General features: G+C 46.4%; 1 protein-coding gene across 1 annotated transcript in view; it reads left to right on the top strand.

Annotated features, from left to right (window-relative positions):
- PRMT3 (protein arginine methyltransferase 3) overlaps positions 1-23,721 on the top strand; it is a 919,521-nt gene that overhangs the window by 36,802 nt on the left and 858,998 nt on the right. The window contains exon 2 of the mRNA XM_078684663.1: positions 11,196-11,307. Coding sequence (XP_078540789.1) covers positions 11,198-11,307 — 110 coding nt within the window. The 5' untranslated portion in view covers positions 11,196-11,197. The remainder of the gene's footprint in view (positions 1-11,195; positions 11,308-23,721) is intronic.

The raw sequence follows: 23,721 nt of genomic DNA, 5'->3' as shown, positions 1-23,721 counted from the left end.
ACCCAGCGTGCCCCCAGGTCTCCCAAAAAAAATGGTACCTCACTTGCGTGGGTAGGCATAGTGGCTGCGACATGAAACAGTGCAAAACGCAGCATGGTCGCACCTCAATTTCCCAGTGAAATTTAGCACGATTTGGACAAAAAGACTACCTTTTGTTTTTGCGCCGTAGCTCTGCCAGCACCTAGGGAAACCTAGCAAACCTATACATTTTTGAAAACTAGACACCCAGGGCAATTCAGGATGGGGTGACTCGCCTGCCCACCCCCAGGTTTTGTTACCCAGAATCCCTTGCAAACATAAAAATTTGACCAAAAAAACACATTTTCCTCACATTTTTGTGGTGGAAAGTTCTGGAATCTGCGTGGATCAACAAATTTCCACCCACCCAGCGTGTCCCCAGGTCTCCCGAAAAAAATGATACCTCACTTGCGTGGGTAGGCATAGTGGCTGCGACATGAAACAGCGCAAAACGCAGCATGGTCGCACCTCAATTTCCCAGTGAAATTTAGCACGATTCGGACAAAAAGACTACCTTTTGTTTTTGCGCCATAGCTCTGCCAGCACCTAGGGAAACCTAGCAAACCTATACATTTTTGAAAACTAGACACCCAGGGGAATTCAGGATGGGGTGACTCGCCTGCCTACCCCCAGGTTTTGTTACCCAGAATCCCTTGAAAACATAAAAATTTGACCAAAAAACCACATTTTCCTCACATTTCTGTGGTGGAAAGTTCTGGAAGCTGCGTGGATCAACAAATTTCCACCCACCCAGCGTGCCCCCAGGTCTCCCGAAAAAAATGGTACCTCACTTGCGTGGGTAGGCATAGTGGCTGCGACATGAAACAGCGCAAAACGCAGCATGGTCGCACCTCAATTTCCCAGTGAAATTTAGCACGATTTGGACAAAAAGACTACCTTTTGTTTTTGCGCCGTAGCTCTGCCAGCACCTAGGGAAACCTAGCAAACCTATACATTTTTGAAAACTAGACACCCAGGGCAATTCAGGATGGGGTGACTCGCCTGCCCACCCCCAGGTTTTGTTACCCAGAATCCCTTGCAAACATAAAAATTTGACCAAAAAAACACATTTTCCTCACATTTCTGTGGTGGAAAGTTCTGGAATCTGCGTGGATCAACAAATTTCCACCCACCCAGCGTGCCCCCAGGTCTCCCAAAAAAAATGGTACCTCACTTGCGTGGGTAGGCATAGTGGCTGCGACATGAAACAGCGCAAAACGCAGCATGGTCGCACCTCAATTTCCCAGTGAAATTTAGCACGATTCGGACAAAAAGACTACCTTTTGTTTTTGCGCCGTAGCTCTGCCAGCACCTAGGGAAACCTGGCAAACCTATACATTTTTGAAAACTAGACACCCAGGGCAATTCAGGATGGGGTGACTCGCCTGCCCACCCCCAGGTTTTGTTACCCAGAATCCCTTGCAAACATAAAAATTTGACCAAAAAAACACATTTTCCTCACATTTCTGTGGTGGAAAGTTCTGAAATCTGCGTGGATCAACAAATTTCCACCCACCCAGCGTGCCCCCAGGTCTCCCGAAAAAAATGGTACCTCACTTGCGTGGGTAGGCATAGTGGCTGCGACATGAAACAGCGCAAAACGCAGCATGGTCGCACCTCAATTTCCCAGTGAAATTTAGCACGATTCGGACAAAAAGACTACCTTTTGTTTTTGCGCCGTAGCTCTGCCAGCACCTAGGGAAACCTAGCAAACCTATACATTTTTGAAAACTAGACACCCAGGGGAATTCAGGATGGGGTGACTCGCCTGCCTACCCCCAGGTTTTGTTACCCAGAATCCCTTGCAAACATAAAAATTTGACCAACAAAACTCATTTTCCTCACATTTCTGTGGTGGAAAGTTCTGGAATCTGCGTGGATCAACAAATTTCCACCCACCCAGCGTGCCCCCAGGTCTCCCGAAAAAAATGGTACCTCACTTGCGTGGGTAGGCATAGTGGCTGCGACATGAAACAGCGCAAAACGCAGCATGGTCGCACCTCAATTTCCCAGTGAAATTTAGCACGATTTGGACAAAAGGACTACCTTTTGTTTTTGCGCCGTAGCTCTGCCAGCACCTAGGGAAACCTAGCAAACCTATACATTTTTGAAAACTAGACACCCAGGGCAATTCAGGATGGGGTGACTCGCCTGCCCACCCCCAGGTTTTGTTACCCAGAATCCCTTGCAAACATAAAAATTTGACCAAAAAAACACATTTTCCTCACATTTCTGTGGTGGAAAGTTCTGGAATCTGCGTGGATCTACAAATTTCCACCCACCCAGCGTGCCCCCAGGTCTCCCAAAAAAAATGGTACCTCACTTGCGTGGGTAGGCATAGTGGCTGCGACATGAAACAGCGCAAAACGCAGCATGGTCGCACCTCAATTTCCCAGTGAAATTTAGCACGATTCGGACAAAAAGACTACCTTTTGTTTTTGCGCCGTAGCTCTGCCAGCACCTAGGGAAACCTAGCAAACCTATACATTTTTGAAAACTAGACACCCAGGGGAATTCAGGATGGGGTGACTCGCCTGCCTACCCCCAGGTTTTGTTACCCAGAATCCCTTGCAAACATAAAAATTTGACCAACAAAACTCATTTTCCTCACATTTCTGTGGTGGAAAGTTCTGGAATCTGCGTGGATCAACAAATTTCCACCCACCCAGCGTGCCCCCAGGTCTCCCGAAAAAAATGGTACCTCACTTGCGTGGGTAGGCATAGTGGCTGCGACATGAAACAGCGCAAAACGCAGCATGGTCGCACCTCAATTTCCCAGTGAAATTTAGCACGATTTGGACAAAAGGACTACCTTTTGTTTTTGCGCCGTAGCTCTGCCAGCACCTAGGGAAACCTAGCAAACCTATACATTTTTGAAAACTAGACACCCAGGGCAATTCAGGATGGGGTGACTCGCCTGCCCACCCCCAGGTTTTGTTACCCAGAATCCCTTGCAAACATAAAAATTTGACCAAAAAAACACATTTTCCTCACATTTCTGTGGTGGAAAGTTCTGGAATCTGCGTGGATCAACAAATTTCCACCCACCCAGCGTGCCCCCAGGTCTCCCAAAAAAAATGGTACCTCACTTGCGTGGGTAGGCATAGTGGCTGCGACATGAAACAGCGCAAAACGCAGCATGGTCGCACCTCAATTTCCCAGTGAAATTTAGCACGATTCGGACAAAAAGACTACCTTTTGTTTTTGCGCCGTAGCTCTGCCATCACCTAGGGAAACCTAGCAAACCTATACATTTTTGAAAACTAGACACCCAGGGGAATTCAGGATGGGGTGACTCGCCTGCCTACCCCCAGGTTTTGTTACCCAGAATCCCTTGAAAACATAAAAATTTGACCAAAAAAACACATTTTCCTCACATTTCTGTGGTGGAAAGTTCTGGAATCTGCGTGGATCAACAAATTTCCACCCACCCAGCGTGCCCCCAGGTCTCCCGAAAAAAATGGTACCTCACTTGCGTGGGTAGACATAGTGGCTGCAACAGGAAACGGTTCAAATCGTACGGTGGTGAATTTACATTACCTTATTGCAAAACTACCTTGATTTTGGGGGGGGGCATCTGAGTTTGTGGCCCGGGGCTCGGTGGTATTCTTTGCAAAGTAGCAAACCCAAACAGTTCTGAAAACTAGACACCCGGGGGAGTCCAGGGAGGTATGTCATGCATGGGTCCCCCAATGTTTTCCTACCCAGAACTCTCTGCAAACCTTAAAATTAGGTAAAAATTGCACTTTTCCAAACTTTTTGGCGTGGGATCGCCGGGCCGGCAAAAAAGTCATACCACCCTGCGTTCCCCTTGTTCTCCCGAGTAAAAGGATACCTCACTTGTGTGGGTGCCCCAAAGCAGAATACGCCAAAAATGAATTTTGAAAAAAGTAGTTTTTACTCATATTTACGTTTTACAAATTAAGCACCCCAGCCTAAGTCACATGCCTTTGGCCCACCCACACAAGTGAGGTATCATTTTACTCGGGAGAACAAGGGAAACACTGGGTGGTAGGACATTTGTTCCGGCAGCGAGATCCCACCCAAAAAAGTATGGAAAAGTGGGTTTTTTGACCAAAATTTCAGGTTTGCAGGGGTTTCTGGGTAGGAAAACAATGGGGGACCCACGCATGCCATACCACCCTGGACTCCCCCGGGTGTCTAGTTCTCAGAACTGTTTGGGTTTGGTAGTTTCCAAAGATGCCTGCCAAGCCCCGGGCCAAAAGCTCAGGTGACCCCCTCAAAAAATCAGATTATTTGGCTAAAGGTAATGTTTTCGTCTCCACAGTATGAATTGGGCCTTTTCATAAAGCAGCCGCTATGCCTACCCACGCAAGTGAGGTACCATTTTTATTGGGAGACCTTGGGGAACGCTGGGTGGGAGGTAATTTGTGTGTGCCCAGTGATGCCACGCTTTCCCACACTAAAACGTGTGAAAAAACTGATTTTTTCCATGCAAAAAATGAGGTTTGCAAGGGATTCTGGGTAAAGGAACGTTGGAGGATCCACGCAAGCCATACCTCCTTGGAAGCCCCCGGTTGTCTACTTTTCAGAAATGTGTGGGATTGGTAGGTTTCCCTAGATGGCTGTCTCGCACGGGGCCAAAAACCCAGGTAACCCCTCTTGCAAAAGCTGGTGGACTTAGGGGTTACCTGGGTTTCTGGCCCCGTGCGAGACAGCCATCTATGAATGCTGCAGAAAGAGAAAAAAAACAATTATTACTGCACACCCATCTAATCCGCAAGCACACACACATACTGGTTGGATTTGGCACGAGGGTGAGTGATGATTCAGTACATACAATTGGATACGCAAGTAATTTCATCAAAAATGAAATACACTGCGTATAATTGAAAGTATGATAAACTGAACCACTGACTCGCAGCTCGTGAGCTGTAAAGCCACGTCAAGGCACCAACCTCTTTACAGGCCATTCATACACCTTTCGTACGCGTGACACATACAAAACATTCACACCGCCAGCCGCGGACCCATCACATTTCAACACTCACACCAGCAAACAGCGCCATTCAAGGGCCCATCACTTTCACACGCCCACATTTCTGACACTGCAACTACACAAAATGATGGACTGTGTGGAGTGTCACTCAACTAGCAGTGTGTGTATTGACCAACAGAAAGTAACTACTCACACACCGCCTGCCGAGCGCCAGTCCACCCACACCACCATCCAAGCACCAGACCATGCACACTGCCAGCCAAACACCACTCAGCGCACACCGACAGCCAACTACCACTTCACACACACCACCAGCCAAGCATCACTCCACGCACACCACCAGCCAAGCGCCACTCCACAAACACAACACCATCCAAGCACCACTCCACACACGCCGCCAGCCAAGCACCACTCCACACACACCGCCAGCCAAGCACCACTCCACTCACACCGCCAGCCAAGCACCTAACCATACACTCCGCCAGCCAAGCAAAAATCCACGCACCCCCCCAGCACAACTCCAATCCATGCACTATGCCAGCCAAGCGCCAGTCCACGCACACCAACAATCCAAGCACAATCCTGCACACACCACCATCGAAATTAGAATTTTTTAAAGAAATACCGCAAATCAAATGTAGAAACCTACAAATCTGCTAACACAAATTCAAAACCTAAATGCTTTGCACTAATGGAAACCTAAAAGCAAACAAAAAAATATTACAGAAAAAAGACCAGACAGTACACTTACAAGCTCAATGAAACTCCCAAAACTTCTTTTGTGTGTGGTACGATTTAAAACAAGCTGGCACACACAATCCAGGATTTGAAGGACAGTCAGGACAGTGCATACGAGACTCCCTCCGCACTTCTCTTCGCCAACAGACTCTACATCTTTTAGTGGGTTTGTCTTTTGCAGTTGTGGGAGGAATGTATTCTGGAAAGTGGCGATCTTTCAGTCTAGCCACTTCCTCCACCACTCCAAATCTTGGCACACTTGCCTGTTCCACTAGTACAAGGCTGCCTATTATAGTCTCCTGAAACTTAACAAAAGGCATCTTTGACTCAGGACAAGATTTCTGGAAAACAACAAAAGCATTAAAGGATGCCAAGTGGAAAAGATGGATAGCCAACTTCTTGTACCAAACGTAAGCCTTTCGAAGAGCAGCATAAGGTTCCAACCTCTGATCTACTCTGTCAACACCACCCATGTGCCTATTATAGTCTAAAATGCACACAGGTTTACGCACTTCAGCAGTCTCACCCCGAACTGGCAGAGCTTCAGTGCTTTCGTCATGGATAGTAGTCAGCATGTAAACATCTCTCCTGTCTGAAAACTTCACTGCTAGAAGCTTCCCACATCGCAATGCAGTAGACTGTCCCCGCACAAGCCTTTTGCAAACAAGTTCTATTGGAAAACCTTTCCGGTTACTGCGCATCGTGCCACATGCAACAGTGCCCACTTTGGCCAACTCCTTGAACAAACGCACACTAGTGTAGAAGTTATCTACATATAAATGGTGGCCTTTGTTAAATAATCGTCTACCTAGTTCCCACACAATTTTCTCAGTCACTCCAAAAGTGGACGGACAAGCAGAAGTGTTAATGCTGGAATCCTTACCGGTGTACACCCTGAAATTATAAACATATCCAGTCTCACTGTCACACAGCATATACAGTTTGATGCCATAGCGTGCCCTCTTACTAGGAATGTATTGCCTAAAAACCAAGCGGCCCTTGAACAATACCAAAGACTCGTCCACAGCTATTTCTCTTCCAGGTGCAAACATCTCAGGAAAACGATCAACAAAGTGATCAAGGACAGGCCGAATCTTAAAAAGACGGTCACAATCAGGGTGATCGCGTGGCAACGCTAAATCATTATCAACAAAATGCATCATGCGAAGAAGAAGCATATATCGATCACGAGTCATAACTGCTGGAAATATAGATGTTGCCATCAAGGGACTAGTGGACCAATAAGAAGACATTGATGGCTTCCTTAGCAAGCCCATCAAAAAAGTTAATCCCAAAAACTTCTTCATCTCTTCAACATATGTGGGAGACCAATGGGTAGCTCTGGAATGGGGCTTAAGGCTGGCACTGTGGTCCCTCAAATACTGCTCTGCATACAAATTAGTTTGCTCCACAATCTCCTGCAAAAACTCATCGTCAAAAAACAACTGAAAATATTGAATTGGCAAAAAATTGTCAGTATCCACTCTACACCCTGGAACACCAGTGAAGTCTGGCAATTCTGGCTGCACCATGCCAGGGGCAACCCAGACGTCATCACTAACATGAGGAGAAGAAGCCACCCTAGCCTGCAGGCCAGATGCCTCTTGCTGCACTACATCAACGGGAACACTAGCATCCCCAGATGCCTCTTGCCTCACTACACCAACAGGAATACTAGCATCCCCAGATACATTTTGCATCTCTTCACCAACAGGAGAACTCACATCCCCAGCTGCCTCTTGCATCTCAACATCAACAGAAGAACTCGCATCCCCAGATGCCACTTGCTGCTCAACAACAACAGAAAGACTAGCAGCACCAGATGCCTCATGCTGCTCTACAACAGGAAGACTAGCAGCACCAGATAACCTTTGGCGCACCACAGCAATGTGAAACCTTTTGGGCGCAGCCTTTACCACACTTGCCTGTTCCTGACGTGAAAAAAAGGGAAACCTTGAGGACCTAGGCTGCCGCTCACATGGCTCTTGCCTCTCTACCGGCACATCAATGTCCCTCTCTACCACAGGCACTTCATCAGCACTAGAAGAAGAATCATCATCCGATGATACCATGCGAAGAGAAAACTCACTGCCTGAATCTTCTGCACCTACCTCATGCTCCGAATCGGAGTCAGTGTCTGGACCATGGTCAGAGGAAGACTCAAAAAGCAAACTAACAACCTGCTTAGCAGTAATCCTGCGAGCAGCCATTATCCTTACAAATCAAGAAGACTACACACACAAGTGAACAACAACCTACACTGTGCAAAGGAAGAAGTAAACAAGGTAGAGTCTTCACACAAAAATTAATACACTCAAAAACAATTCAAATCTAACCAAATATAAGAAGACTCACCAGCACCTACTCTGCTGAAACACAGCAAAAAGAAAGGAAATCCCACTGGAAAGAAAAAAAAAAGTATAGATTAGACAAAGTACACATCAAGCAGCAATACAAAAAAAAAAGTTAACAATCAAGAAACACAAAGCCACACACACAGCAATAACTTCACTTTTCATAACAACACATTTATCTAGGAAAAATAGTACAAAAAACATTTACTTACCAAGCACATGCAACTACACAAGCTGCAAAACCAGCATTAACCGAACCACAACCTACACCAATACAAACAGAAAAAGCCTGGATCAAAAACAAAGAAGAAAAAAAATAATTTAATACTACATTTCACAAACAACATAACAAATGAATAAACAATACACAAATTTACCCCCAAAATCACATCCACACAGATGGGCCATCAAAAAGGGCAAAACGGACAAAAGTACGGGTTGATTTGCCCACCGGGGGGGGAGGCCAGAAAATCTAAATTTAAAATCCGACCCACCTGAAAGCGACCCTTGCACAATGGGTCACTTCCTACAATCTAAAATAAAATCCCTGGTGCTAGTGGGGGCATTTCCACCGCACAATCGCAATGCTGTGCGCGACCGTGAACCAGAAATGCCCTGCAAAGAGACATCAGAAGAGAGGAAAATCACTTACCTCTCCCCTGATGCCTCTTTGCAAACCCCCCCCAAATATCTCAAAACCAACCTAACACCTCCAGGCGCAGGAAGCAAATGGCTTCCCGACCGCCTGGGAATCCCTGAAGATGTTGGCGCGTGCTGTGCGCGCTGACATCATCAGGGGAGGGGGACAACAGAATTACTGTGGTTCACTGCGATGCTGGACAGAGGCACTTGCATCCTTGATTTTCACAAGCGCAATCCTAAAACAGTTCCTATAACCAGGAGCTTCTTTCTCCCCATCTGCTGCTCTCAACAGTCTCTGACCATTTATACACATAAGAGGCATGTGAACTCACACAGAAAAAACATTTGTGAACTTCCCACTATGATGAACAAATGGTCTCTGCTTCCAGATACCTAAGAGCCTTGCTAGTTTATTCAGATAACAACCAACACACACTGGGGTCGATTGTGAAAATATGGTATTGTGTACAAAAAAGGGGAGAAATGCTCCTCTTTTAGGTGTCCCCTCACTCACCAGGGTTGCCCCACGGTGACATGCTTCATCATTGGGGCCATCCCAGTCCTCTACGGGCTGGGGCGTGCTGCGACTTGCGAAAGTTACGTAGGAGCACTTTATTAGACTATGTGTGGTGCATGTGTATTTGAGGAGTGGACTATGTGATGTGTGAGATACCTGCCCAGTAGGTTTACAATAAACTTTATTCTTGCCTCTAGGTGGTAATAAACGGGGTGCAAAGATAGGCTGCCCTAAACGTAATGTGTCCAGATGTACCTATCAACTCCTATCGTCGACATGTTTCGTGCATACCCCAAACACTATGATGGACAGCTCACACAAGGGACCCCTGCGCACATCTGTGCAATTGCATAGTAACGCACACATGGACACTGGAGACAAAGATGGCGCTCGAGTTGCGGCACAAACTCAGGAAAACAATCATCAACACAAAAAAATTTGTGAGCTTCCCACTATGATGGACAGCTCACTCAAGGGACCCCTGCGCACATTTGTGCAGTTGCATAGTAACGCACCCATGGTCAATGGAGACAAAGATGGCGCTAGAGTTGCAGCACAAATTCAGGTAACAATCAACAGCCCAAAAACATTTGTGAGCTTCCCACTATGATGGACAGCTCACTCAAGGGACCCCTTCGCACATGGCATAGTAACACACACATGGTCACTGGAGACAAAGCATGTGTTTGAAAAGCAGCACACAAAAAAAAACATTCATCAGGCCAAAAACACTAGTGAGCTTTGCCTAGGCAGCACAGGTGTGTTTTTTAGCCACTTCAGAAACACACATCAGTATAAGTAATGAAGGACAGAGGCACTTGCATCCTTCATTACAATGAGCACTATTATTTTACTTTATAAATGACCCCCATCAGCATTTTTGTAGAAAAAACGGCCTTTCAACAACATTGCAGCCAAGAGAAGACTTCATAGATAATGTTCCCCCAACAAGGGGAGCGACCCTTCCCCAAGGGGCCGCTCCCCGAACTACGAAATTGATCATCAATGAAAAAAAAAACAAAATCCCTAACATTCCTGCTGCACGATCGCACGATCGTGCAGCAGGAAACCTCTAAATGCCACCGAGGGAAAGGAAAAGCCTTTCCTTTCCCTCCTTAGAAGTAATACTGAAATCTCCCCCGCCCCAGCCTCAAAACTAACCTGTTTACCATCCGACGCGCAGGAAGCAAATGGCTTCCCTGCGCGTCGGTAAACAAATGGAGCCTCCGGTGACGTCAGCGCGCCTCGCGCGCTGACGTCATTGATGACGCGGGCGGGGAGGGCGGGGGGAGGCAGGGGAAGGTCTTCCCCTGCCATCCCCGCAGAAACTAAAAAAATCGGGCTGACTCGGGGGGAGCGCTGGCGCTTCCCCCGAGGGTGGGGCTCATGACGAGCTGGGCTCGTCATGAGCGTGCGAGGAGGCTACGCCATGACGAGCCCAGCTCGTCATCAGCCCCGAAGGGGTTAAGGCTGCTTAGTCTATGCTACCCTTAAGATAGCTTGTCTACAAGGTTGACTTACAACCAGACACCATAAGGGATTGTTTGGACTGATACAAGGTGGTTCCAGAATTGGAAACATCATATATCAGGCCAACTTCTCACAGATGGTGTCTTCCATTTTGTGCTTAATCAATAATTGTAATTCAATTGCTCCACCATACCGGAGTAATCTATAGTGAAAGAGAGAGAGATGAAAAATTAATAAACATCACTCTAGTTACATTTCATAGTTAACAAACGTCAGTATGTTGCCAGTAACTCACTAATATATATATATATTAGTCAGTAACTCACTAATATATATATATATATAATATAATATAATGTATATATATATTAATGCTGGTGGATGGAAAAAAGTTCAATGCATGTACTGAGAAAAATATAATGACAGAGATATCTTTATGCATCTTAAATTAGACATCGAGTTCTTGTAAGACGCATTTTATTAATGTCTCGTTTAGATATGTCTGGAGCAGGAGATGACGACATGCCTGAGCTGCACGACAGTGGAGACGATGCTGCCTGGGAAGATGATGAGCCTAAAATAGAGACCCGATGTCTATTTTGTGAGAGGTTTGTCCATTTTTTTCAATTGTATAACTAAGAAAAATCAAGTGAAAATGTTTGCAAATGGCCTATAAAATAACCATTCTTATTTGAACTTTTTCGAGGGAATGTTTGAGTATTTGACAATTAATTATCTTGAGGAAGACTATATACAGTTCTATCTATCTCCATTTAAACCTCTAGACATAATCACTTGGGAAACTGGTGAATCGAATCAAATCAAGGTCCCCTGATGACTTGTGTCCCCCCTAAAGTAATACAAATGATTTATTCCTATAATTTCTGAACCACAACTCATAGTTTTGAATTCCTTCCTTACTCAAAAGAGCTCTAGTGATAGCTCGCCTTAAATAAATGGGGGACAACCCTGATATCCTAAAGAATTTTTGCCACATTTCCTTACTGCCATATTGCACAAAGGCACTGCAAGGACATTTGGCACAGGAAATCAGTCCCCACCTGCAGAGTGCTAACTACATAGACTCGCTACAAACAGGCTTCCGTCCTAGCTGTTGGACTTGGCCCTTTTTGCAGGGTCATCACAGAACTTTTTTCCTTCCACCTGTATTTTTCTGACCTTTTGTTGGTGGTTTAAGGACTCTGGGCACTTTACCACTGCTGATCAGTGCTAAAATACATGTGCTCTCTATTGTAAACTTGGTAAGATTGGTCTACACCTGTCTGGCGTATTTAGTTTACCTGTAAGTCCCTTGTACAGTGGTATCTCATATACCTAGGGCCAGTATATTAAATGCTAGTGGTGGGCTTGCAGCGCTGCTTGCACCACCCATCGAAGTAGCCTTTCAAACCTGTCTCAGGCCTCTGCCACTGCAGGGCCTGCACGTGCAGTTTACTGCCGCTGTGACGTGGAATATAAAGTGGGTGCCACGTCTACAACTCCCCTTTTACTACATATGAGTCACCCCTAAAGTAGGCCCTAGCTAGCCCTGTGGGCAGGGTGGCAGTGTAGGTAAAAAGTAGGATATGTACCTTAACTGTGTGGCATGTCCTGGTAGTGACAAACAGCCTATTTGGTTTCTCACTGCTGTGTAGCTGCCCTCTCATAGGGATGCATCGGGGATTCCCTGATATGTGCTTCATTGGTAATGTTTTACATGAGTGGTAGCGCGGTATGTTTGGAGTAGTAGTGATAAATCCTGCTTATTGGTGAAAGTAGATTTATTATTACTATTTTAGAAATGCCACCTTTAAAAGTGGGAATTTCTGTGTGCTATGTGTCTGTGCCCTGCTTGATGTGTATTGACCATCTGTGCTGACTGACAGAAGAGAGGTGATGTGCATTCACTCCAGCCAGTCACAGGGGGGAGGGCCTGGGGGGTGGTATGACGTGTGTTCTGCCCTTCCTGAATGACTCGGCGCTAGGCTGAATTGACCTTGGCTGAATTAAGAGTGGAGGGAGGAGCTTCCCTTGCACCTGAATCGGCCTGGTTTGCATTTGGAGTGGTGGCAGGAGTAGCCCCTGCACCTGAATTGGGCTGTGCCTGCCTTCCACAATACTGGCTCCGCCCCCCTGTGGTGTGCCTGGAGCCAAGGGTTACACTGTAAATGGAGGATATTGTGCACTCATAAATTTATTTTTAAGTGGCCTAGAAACAAGACATTTGGACTATAAGTACGGGGTCTGTGACCCCATGATTTGAAGGAAGACACTATGTGGACTGCCGTGTGCCAGATGGAACTGCCATTTGGGACTGACCTGTTGCCTCGTGGGTGGCTGAAAGGGCTTCCACTCTGCTGAGTGACCCTATGTGCTGGCCTGCCTGTGCCCAGTTCTGCCCTAGGTGATTTAAAGCGGCACAACATGAGCGCTGGATTTTGACCCTGCTATTGCAAAGTGCGTGGGGCGCTGCACAGGGTCTGGAGAGCTCTGTCTCCTTCTCCCGTATTTTGCTTGGGGGAAGAGCGCGAAGAGCGCCCTTTTGTGGACCCAAAGAAAGCACGTGGTTAGTGTTGTGGTGGTGCATGCAGCGCATGTCGCGTGCTGCATGGCCCCTGGTGCTTTGGACTGCTGGAGGGGAGAGCTTGGGGTTGAAAGTGCTCTCCCTCACCCCCTTTTCGTCTGTTACCAGCCACTGCAAGGAAGTACCGGCTGGAAAGCGGGACGCGGAGACAAAATGGAAGTCAGACACAGGCTGAGCAAGGTCTTGGGCGTGGCCAAGCGGGACCACACACCAAGGAGAGGAAGCAGAGCCTCGCGGGCTCCCATCAGCTGTGGGCCGTCAGAGGTCACTGGAAGAGTGAAGACATCGCTTTGTGGTTTCTCGGCCCGATGGGGCTCGATCAGAGTCTTCCCATGGTAGGCCAATGATTCCACCCTCTCATAGGTGAGGCGCAAGGACGGCCCAGCGAGTTGGCAGGCCACTCCCACTGTGAAGTTACAGGTGGGAGACCCAGGAGGGGTCTTCCCGCCGACTGGAGCAGAGAAGCTCAGGGTGAGACCTCGACGGAGGCCCCTGATTAGAATTGCTCCGCATTCCTGACCTGTTTGCAACTGCGCCCCATAGTCGCTAGCAGCTGCACTCTTATCTGCTATTCTGGGGCATTGTTGTGTGCAAGAAGCACGCTTGAGACCTCGCCGGATGCCCCTGATTAAGATTGCCGCATTCCCTGTGGTAGGCGGGCAGGTAGCCTACGCAGGTAAAGTCAGTTACGGCATGCCGTGTCATAACAGCACAGGTGCAGCTCTTGTTGTTTTGATAAAGGGCCTTGTGCTACGAGGATCCATGTGGTGCTGGTCATTCGCATATGCTATGCCCTGATGCTTAAATGTAGGGGATGTTGCATTGCCAGGGTTGCCCCCCTGTACCGTGAAGGGATGTGGTTATAACATAACATAACAACATAACATAATGTTTATTTGTAAAGCGCACGTTCACCACTACGGGTATCTTGGAGCTGAATAATAGATGTTTGTTATTCCCCCACTCAATGGTACTCATTTTATCAATCTCAGATGAACAAAAGGCTGAGTGGACCCGCCAGAATTTGTACCTATGACTAGGAGGTCAAACACAGACCCCTGCAGTAGACGCATTAGTCCACTGAGCCACCAGACCCAGCATGATGTGTGCCCTGCTACAGTTGGTTACTATGGCGCACTGCTGATTATGTTGATGCATAATGTGTTATTCTAAGTACAGTTCCTACTAGTAGCTACTGGGTTGTTCTAACTGATGTTTATGACAGAGGCCCGATTGGCCTCGTGATTTATGTAATCCCTTTGAAGTCATGACAAGTCTTCAGTGCCTGGTGGCACAGTGTTATACATGTGATTGTGATCTAATGTATTTTTATGGATAATACAAAGGATATTTTTTATATAACCATGTGTGGAGTTTCTTTTGTAGTGGGCCTAGTGTGTTGCTGCTGTGTGTGTGTGTTGCACAAACTCTTTACACATTGCCTCTGGGATAAGCCTAACTGCTCTGCCAAGCTACCAAAAGGGTGAGCAGGGGTTATCTAGGGTGCCTAACTCCCTTGCCCTTAGTAGAGTGATGGGTTCTGCCTGGCTTAGGTGCCTACCCTAGCCAACCAGTAACCCCATTTCTAACACTAGCCATAACAATGAGACCGTAATTCTTACTGTCATAGACAACTTCATACACGCCCAACACAACACATGCACTTGTGTTGTTAGATCTTTCTGCAGCTTTTGACACTGTTGATCATAATAAATTCTATTACAGTAGGTCAATGTTGAGGGTATTTTTGGTACCTCCTTTGTATGGCTAGAATCATACCTGAAGAACAGAACACAAGCGTAAGGTTGCCTCCCTTTACAGCCAAAAGGATAAAGGTCAAATGTGGAGTCACTCAGGGCTCTATCCCCAGACACATTTAATATCTCTATCAGATCCCTTAAAAAATAACTGGTAAAGAGAGGCTATCTGCTGTATACCTACATTGGAGGCCCTCAAATATTACTTTGTCTAGAGGACAATGCCCCATTGTAACACAATTTTCAAAACACAATTGGCTTGATTCCCAAACTACACTGTGTAGTACGTTTTGCAGTACTAGAGAACATATACAAAATATATACTGAAAAATTAACATTTTGCCTATACTTAAATGTGTGGAATTCTCTGCAAAAGTGTAGATTTTAATTGTGGGAGGGTCAAAGGGGAAGTGAGTGGGAAAGAGGCAGGCTTACTACTAAAGGGGATGGGATTAGGGAGTAGTAAGAGGGGTTTGGGAGTTAGAAAGGGTCAGGGACAGGTTTAGGGAGGGATGTCACCCACCGACACAAGAGTAAGCTGATTGCATTACACTCGGGTGGAGACATGTAACTTACTACAAGGTTCAACTCACTCAAAAGTGTAACTTACCTTTGTGAATCAGAAACTATGTGTTTTTATCTGCGGGTGGATGAGAATCAACCACCTGAAACCTAACTGATAAAACTGAAATAGTGGTAATAAAAGGGAATGCTCTGCTCTAGACCCAACAGTACTAGCGACAAGAGATGGGACTTCTTCCTTAACCCATGAAAGATGGCAAAAGCTTGGGAGTCACTGTGGACAACCAGTAATCCCTGTAACATCGCATCAATGCAGTTGTTTCAACGTGCATCTTTATCCTACAGTCTATTAGGAAATTACATGCATATTTTCTGTGGATGCTTTGAAGCCAATCATGTTAGTAGTAATTGGCTTCAAGTTGTAGTATGCTAACTCGATCTATCTCCGCCTCCTAATGGGGATTTGACTTAGTTAAAGTTGGTACAAAATATGGCAGCCAGAATGGTATAAAAATTAACCAGGAACACTCCTAGTACCTCTCTTTCGAGAAACCTAGTGCTGTTTAGAACTTGTTGTCTGGTTTTTAAAGCCATCCATGGCTTAGTCCCTCAATTTGTATCAAAAAGCATTTCCATATACAAGCCATTTCAAATTCTTCGCTCCTCCTCCGCTAATTTGGTGGACATATCAAGATTTTAAAAAACGTAGGTTTGGCGGTCATAGGGTTCCTAGCCTAGTCTTTGTATAATGGAGCTCTCTCCCGCCCTACCTTTGTTCTAAACCTGATCTGGTATCATTTAGAACAGCTTTGAAAACGTAGTTGTTCGAACAATCATTTATTTACAAATCATAGACAGAGCTGCTGGTCCTGTCTGGACAGAATGGGTTGTAGTTCTAGGCATCTTGCATCTCTTCACATATGTGTGTGTTGTTGTATTTGTAAAGCGCACGGCTGCCCACGCGACGGGGCGTCCCGGCGCTGCACTCATACCACTGTGGAACCCTTCCTGGCTTTTCCATGTGAAATGTCCACTCCTGGGCACCCCCAAGGTGAAGCCAGGCATCCAAGCGCTGCTGGGGCCGTTGTGGAGATTAGGCAAGCTATTGCCCAGAGTCACAGAGTGGGACCCATGATTAGACTAGGCACCGAGGCGAGAATTATCAGGTCCGGGGAGATTGAGTCCAAGAGCTGCCGAGGCGGAAATTGAACCCTGGTCCCGGGCCTGACCTCTGCATCAGGGTCTTCCGCACTAACCATTGAGCCACGCTTCTCCACTATATGTGTTCTTAGCACCATCAAAACGGAGTTCTCTATAAATAGAATTAGAAATTAACTATTGGTTATCTTTATAACTCTGCCAGGCCACTCGCAAGGATGTTCATAAAGAGGAGTTACTGCAGATTAACGTGGACACCCGAAAGATCTGCACCCACATTATGGGGCCATGCAAAGGTGGATCGAATGATCCATCTGTCTAGTGGTTTGCTGTGTGTGTTGGGGGGGCATTCCTTACGCTTTGTACAACAAGGAGGGGTTTTAGTCTTCCCATGAACTTCTAAATGTTTGGCTCTGTGCAGAAACTTACGTTGAAACTGGAACTGGTGTGCAGGGTTCTTGCCTTGTGCCTGATTATTGTTTTTTAAGAGGTCAGTGTTTGTGTTTCTGTGCATGCTTATCTCCTCACTCATTGTGACATGCATCGCTAGCTGCCCAGATAATGCTGCTCTGATTCTACTTCTGTAGGAAGGGATAACTAACAAAAATTAAACTGCTTCAGCACAAGCATTATGGTGATTTTATCAGCCATAGTTTTATAATTAATACTGTCAGAAGAAACTTCTAAACTCAGTTTTATAACGGTACTAATTCTCTTCCAAATATCAATACAGCAGATTTGTTTGCATCTAGTTTATTAGCTTTCATCAATTGTATTAATTTAGGAAAAATGTAGTCAGAAAAATTAGTATGTATGAATGTGTGACAGAGGCTGCAGTAAGAATGATGTAGGATGCTGATGGTCACCCATCAAGGGTTTTTGTCGACATTTCTTGACTCTGGATCAACATTCTTCTTCTGCAGTCAAAAGGTACCCACATCATCTATCATCTAAGTGACAGATGCTGAGATTCAAGTAATATCCACACTTGACCTTTCCAGCCTCAGCTTGTAGCTATCCTTTTACTTAATATTTTCAGAGTCCATTTAGAGGTGGTGCATGTTTCAAAAGATCGTATATGTGATAGTATTAATCTGTAGGCTACTGGCCTCTGAAAACATCTTAGAAAACCTCCTTGGGTTCTCAGACATAACCATACTGCTTTTGCAGTGTGTCCATACACATGTTACTCAGACCATTGTAACATCTTCTACCCCTATTAACCCCATAAATATGCTATTGGTTTATAGCATCACATTCTCCATCCAAATCCATCACAGAAAATGTCCATTTGAATACATTGACTGGACTGACTGCCCCCTAATACAAAACGAGGTGTTCAAGACGCACACACCGTTCTACACAACACTTCACAGAAAACTAGAAATAACAAGAACGCCAACACTAATCTGTCGAAACTGCATATATCGCTAGTGGATGCCGCGCACTGTAAAAAACTCCCGAATTGCACTTATCCTGAGCATCCAAAATGCCAGTGTCTGTGTAGTTTCAGAACAAAAAATATAAATGGCGAACAGTTTTTGTTCCCCTAGATCCGTGGTACTCCCAGAACGGCCAGAGAGGCGCCAGTGGCCCGGCATGCCTTCTTTGGCAGTCCACGGACCTTGCAGATAATGTACCCATGGCCTCCCAAAGAGAGAGAGTAGAGAGAGTGGAGAGAGAGTGGAAAGAGAGAGAGAAAGAGAGTAGAGAGAGAAAGAGAATATGGAGAGAGATAGAGTGGAGAGAGAGAGAGGCGGAGTGGAAATAGAGAGAGTGGGAGTGGAGAGAGAGAAAGAGAGGAGAGAGAGAAAAAGAAAGTAGATAGAGAGTGGAGAGAGAGGGAAGAGTGGAGAGAGAGAATGTGGAGAGAGACTGACTGACTGACAGAGAGAGACTGGCAGAGAGAGACTGACTAAGAGAGAGAGAGAGACTGACTTAGAGACTGACTGACTGACAGAGAGAGACTGACTGACTAACAGAGAGAGAGACTGACTGACTAGGAGAGAGAGCCTCACTGACAGAGAGAATGCTTGAGACTGACAGAGAGAGAGACTGACTGACAGAAAGAGAGAGACTGGCTGAGACTCACTGAGAGAGAGACTGACTGACTGACAGACTGACTTAGAGAGAGACTGACTTAGAGAGAGAGAGAGAGAGAGAGAGAGAGAGACTGACTAAGAGAGAGAGACTGACTTAGAGAGAGACGGACTTAGAGAGAGACTGAATGACCGAGAGAGACTGAATGACCGAGAGAGACTGACTGACCGAGAGAGACTGACTGACTGACCGACCGAGAGAGACTGACAGAGAGAGAGAGAGAGATTGACTGACTGAGAGAGAGACTCTTAGAGGGAGACTGACTGCCTGACTGAGAGGGGCTGAGAGAGAGACACAGAGAGAGAGAGAGAAAGACTGACAGAGAGAGACTGACTGACTGAGAGAGAGAGAGACTGACTGACTGAGAGAGAGAGACTGACTGACTGAGAGAGAGAGAGAGACTGTGATTGAATTGGGGTCAAAGTGTGTATGAAGCTGTGCAATGCCTCTTAAGATTGCTATTGTCTGCTAATAAAAATGTATTATCAAAATGTGCTCTTTGTAGTTACATCTGCTTTTGAAATACAGCATTGTCTAATCTTTTGAAACGGGTTGGATTTTTTGTACTCTAGCCCGCCCCCCACTGACCCTGCCCCCTCTGACTCCACCCCTACCGGTGCGGCCCTCGGCCACAAACCACACTGTAATTTTGGCCGGACAGAAAGTTTGTGAGTACCCATGCCCTTGACTAAAAGGCAACAAAATCTGAGTGTAGGTCCATTTAGCAACCTTTGCGTAATATATATCTGGCTCTAACAGAAAACTCATCAGCCACCACATTACAAATGCCAGAAGACACCTTTAACATTTTAGCTATAAGCAATAGGCTGTTCAACCAATCAACTATTTAGAACATTAAAAGAACTTAAGGGCTGCCTCTTTCCAAATATGCTGCCCCTATCAGCAGACTGATACCCCTAAACAAAATCCAGTCAATCTAAACTGACGTCACCATTACCCCTTCTACACAATCCAGCAGGCCCCAAATCTAAACACCATTGCGCTGCAATACTAAACGAATCTTTTTTTTTTTTAAATGTATGTCCTAGCACAGCAGCACAGTAATCTCTGTCCTCATAACACCAATCCTGACTGTTTTAGTCAACTGCCCAGAATAACTCCTCAATTAACTGAAGCATGCAGCGGTCCACTTTTAACAAGGCCCACAGTGAGACCCTGGCCAGCCACGATCATTTTGCATCAATAACAAAAGTAGTGTTAAACATGGTCCCCAAACAACTAAGCACATGTGGAGAACCCGTTGTACATTTAGGTAATTTGTATTTGAGTGTTAAACAAAGGTTAGTCCCAGAAACACCCCCTGCATGACGCAAGTGCACGGTGACCCATCACAGATGATGGAGGCGTTATGTTATCAGTATTTTTATATCGCGCTAATCACCCGAAATTGTAGCCAGACACAAACATGGCTGCAGCACATCCAGATGTAAACGTTCCCAGGTGTAAACATACTAGTTCTAATGGACCTGTTGCCAGTATTTATTTTTTGGGGAAAAACACACTGGGAATACCTCTAGTGGCAATACAATGACGATGCTGTTCCTTGCCATACAACTAGGCTAAACATGCCTTATTCACAGTTACCTCCCAAACACAACTGTGTTGCCAGCACTTGGTATTTGCACAAAGCTTTGGCTCTACGGAGATCTGCCCCCCAGCTTTAAGTAATGTTCTTCTGATCTAGAATTACTGTCATTAATGGAGGCTTCTTTGTCAAACTCCACAAGGATAATAAGGATAGAATAGGTTTCCTCCTACACCCATGATATATTTATTACAGATTCTGATATTATTCATAGCTGGTGTGGAGTGATTGCCTTCAGGAAACATGGGCGAGGGACACCCAAACTAGGAGAGGGTTTGAAATATTTGAAATCCCTGCCAAATGAAGTGGGAGGGGGAGGCCGTCAGGTGGCTTGGCAATCTGGATTGCGAGTCACACTGGGTGCCAGGCGGAACAGGTACACACGCACTCGCAGGACATTCAGTGTGTTCGGCTCACATGGCCTGGCAATCCACCGTGGGCTATTGTTAATGTCTACTCGCGACCAGTTGCCACGCCAAATGAATCACCGACCCTAAACGATCTGTCCTCCTTTTTGGGTCAACTTCCAGGAGATTTCAAGGTGGTGCTTGGAGGAGACTTCAATTGCCACTTTGAACCCCTGGAAGGCCTACTGGATGGTGCCCTTACGGCAGAGGATGACTACTGGGGGGTTCCACCCTCGTCTTCCCCTCACCCCAAAGCCTGGTCCCCCCTAGCTATACAACTCATGTCCCTTACCCTGAACTACGCACTGAGGGCCTGTAATGGTCGTACTCCTTCCGATACCCCCTCAGTGTGTACTTTCAATAGAAGGGGCCATGAGTCGAGGCTAGACTATATCATGTTGGACATTACACTCTGGCCAAAAGTCCTCGACTTTGGGGTAATAAATAGGTCAGATAGTGACCACAATGCCCTTTGTTTAAATATCCAGTGCCCTCTGCCTCCAGCGGGCACATCCGCAGTAAATCGAGGGGAAGCCACGGGGGATTTGCTCCTTACAACAAATAGGCGCCGGGTTAAGTGGGGAAAGCTTGTGAGTTCAGAAGAGGCCATCAATAAGCTATATGAGTTGGCACTCCCAAGGTTTATGGAGGTGGACGTACTTCTAAATGAACCAAGAAGCCCAGAATACAGTGAGAAACTGGGTAACATACATCAGGACTTAGTGAGGGATTTGGCTGAGGTATTTCACCCGGTGGTGCCAATCCGAAAGAAAAAGACCCATGTTCCCACCTGGTACACCTCCTCTTGTAGGGCAGCAAAATCTGAGCTCGTTGCTGCAATAAAAGATGGGTCAAATAAGGCTAAGGTATGTGACCTTAGGAAGCATTATAAATCAGTGATGGCGATCGCTAGGACCGAGTGGGACTGGAACCACTGGCAGGACCTTTATGACGCCCTAAAAGTTAGGGACTCCCGGAAATTTTGGGCCCTTGTAAATAATGGGATAGGGGAACTCAAAACAGCAATTGAACCCAACATTGCCCCCGTGGTTTGGGAGGCCCACTTTGGGGCACTTTACCAAGACATTAATTCCTGCCCTGATACAGCCCTGCTAGCGTCCTCGGGCTCTCAGGTCTTTGGCATGGAACTATCCCTGGGGGAAGTGGAGGCGGCCTTGGAGCATTTACCGTGGGGGAAGGCGCCAGGTCTGGATAGGTTACCCGGGGATCTTTTCAGGCATCACCCGGACATCTGGGGTCCATACCTTCTCATCCTTTTCAATGCCATTCTAGGAGGTATGGCAATCCCCGGGTCCTGGCTGGGGGCAGAGATTGTTCCAATCCACAAGAAGGGATCCACTCTGCTCCCCGCCAACTACAGGCCTATTAGCCTAATAGATGTACCCCAAAAGCTCTTTGCGCGCCTTATCCTTAACCATCTCCTAGACTGGGTGGAGGACAATGACATCATGAGCCCCCTCCAGGCTGGCTTCAGAAAGAACACGTCGACCATGGACCAAATCTTCCGCCTCCTTCTCCTATATTGGAAGACGGTAACGTTAGAGGGAGGAAGACTGTACATGGTCTTCGTGGACCTGAGGTCAGCCTTTGACCTAGTCCCCAGAGGGAAACTATGGGAGGTTTTGCAAAAGCTAGGAGTACCCCCCCACCTCCTTAGTATCATCATCAGGTTGCATGAGAACAACTATGCACAAGTAAGGTGTGGGAGGGATGGTAAGCTCTCGGGCAAATTCCCGGTCCGTCGAGGCGTCAGACAGGGCTGTGTCCTGGCCCCGACCCTGTTCTGTCTTTATATTAACAGCGTCATTCAACATCTTGACGCTGTTAAGGACAATGATGCCCCGCTTTTGGCAGGCAGGAGGGTCCCGGCAATAATGTTTGCTGACGATACCCTCCTGCTTTCCAAATCCCCCATGGGGATTCAGAGGATTGTGAATGGTTTTGGCCTTTTCTGTCGCCAACATGGGTTGGAGGTGAACACGGAAAAAACAAAGTTTATGATCTTCAACCCCCCTACCAAAACCAGACCCAATCCTAAACTGGGGGAAACTAGTCTTGAGAGGGTCTCGACCTTTATATATTTGGGGGTAACACTTCAAGAAAACTTATCATGGGACTGCCAGGTAGCGAGATCTAGGCTGAAACTTTCCCAGCTATCGGGCGCACTCTTGAAAGTGGCCAATAAGTCCACCTTTAAACCTGTAAGCCCGGCCCTGGAAACATACAGGTCCCAAGCGAAGGCAGCAGCCATGTATGGTAGTGAGCTGTGGGGACATAAAGCAGGGAAGGTTCTGGCAGGTGTGGAAAATAGTTTTCTGAGACGCCTACTTGCTCTCCCGCAAGGTACCCCGCTCCTCCCCTTAAAACTAGATTTGGGCCTTCCCTCTATTGCTGAGGATCTTCTGTCGAAACCCGTGAAGTTTTGGCATCGGATATGGACCACCGAGGAACTGTATCATTATAGACAGGACCTTATTCATGTTATGAGGCTGAATCCCAACTGCAAAATTCCCTGGCTGGCCTTTATCAAGTCGGAATTGCTTAGCCTGAACTTGCCAGACTTATGGGATGACCCAGCTCAGGGCTGTCAAAGGATTACGCGTAAAACTCTTGCCCAGCTGTACAAGAACAAATACCTCGTTGACATGGATAATGCTCATAATAGTGGCACCTTGACGGGTCGTTTTATGGAATCCAAAAATTCTTATGTGTTTGAACCTTTTATGGATTTTATTTTTCCTCTCTTGGCGAGGAAACTGTTCCTGCAATGGAGGTTTGGTACACTCCCCACCAAAGTATTCACTTACAAATGGTCCACAGGGGGTGACAAACTCTGTCCATGCTGTAAAACCCATGATGAGGATGAT

This window comes from Lissotriton helveticus, chromosome 3_2 (genome assembly GCF_964261635.1).
Source record: "Lissotriton helveticus chromosome 3_2, aLisHel1.1, whole genome shotgun sequence".
NCBI lineage: Eukaryota > Metazoa > Chordata > Amphibia > Caudata > Salamandridae > Lissotriton > Lissotriton helveticus.
This window is presented reverse-complemented; position numbering and strand designations above follow the sequence as displayed.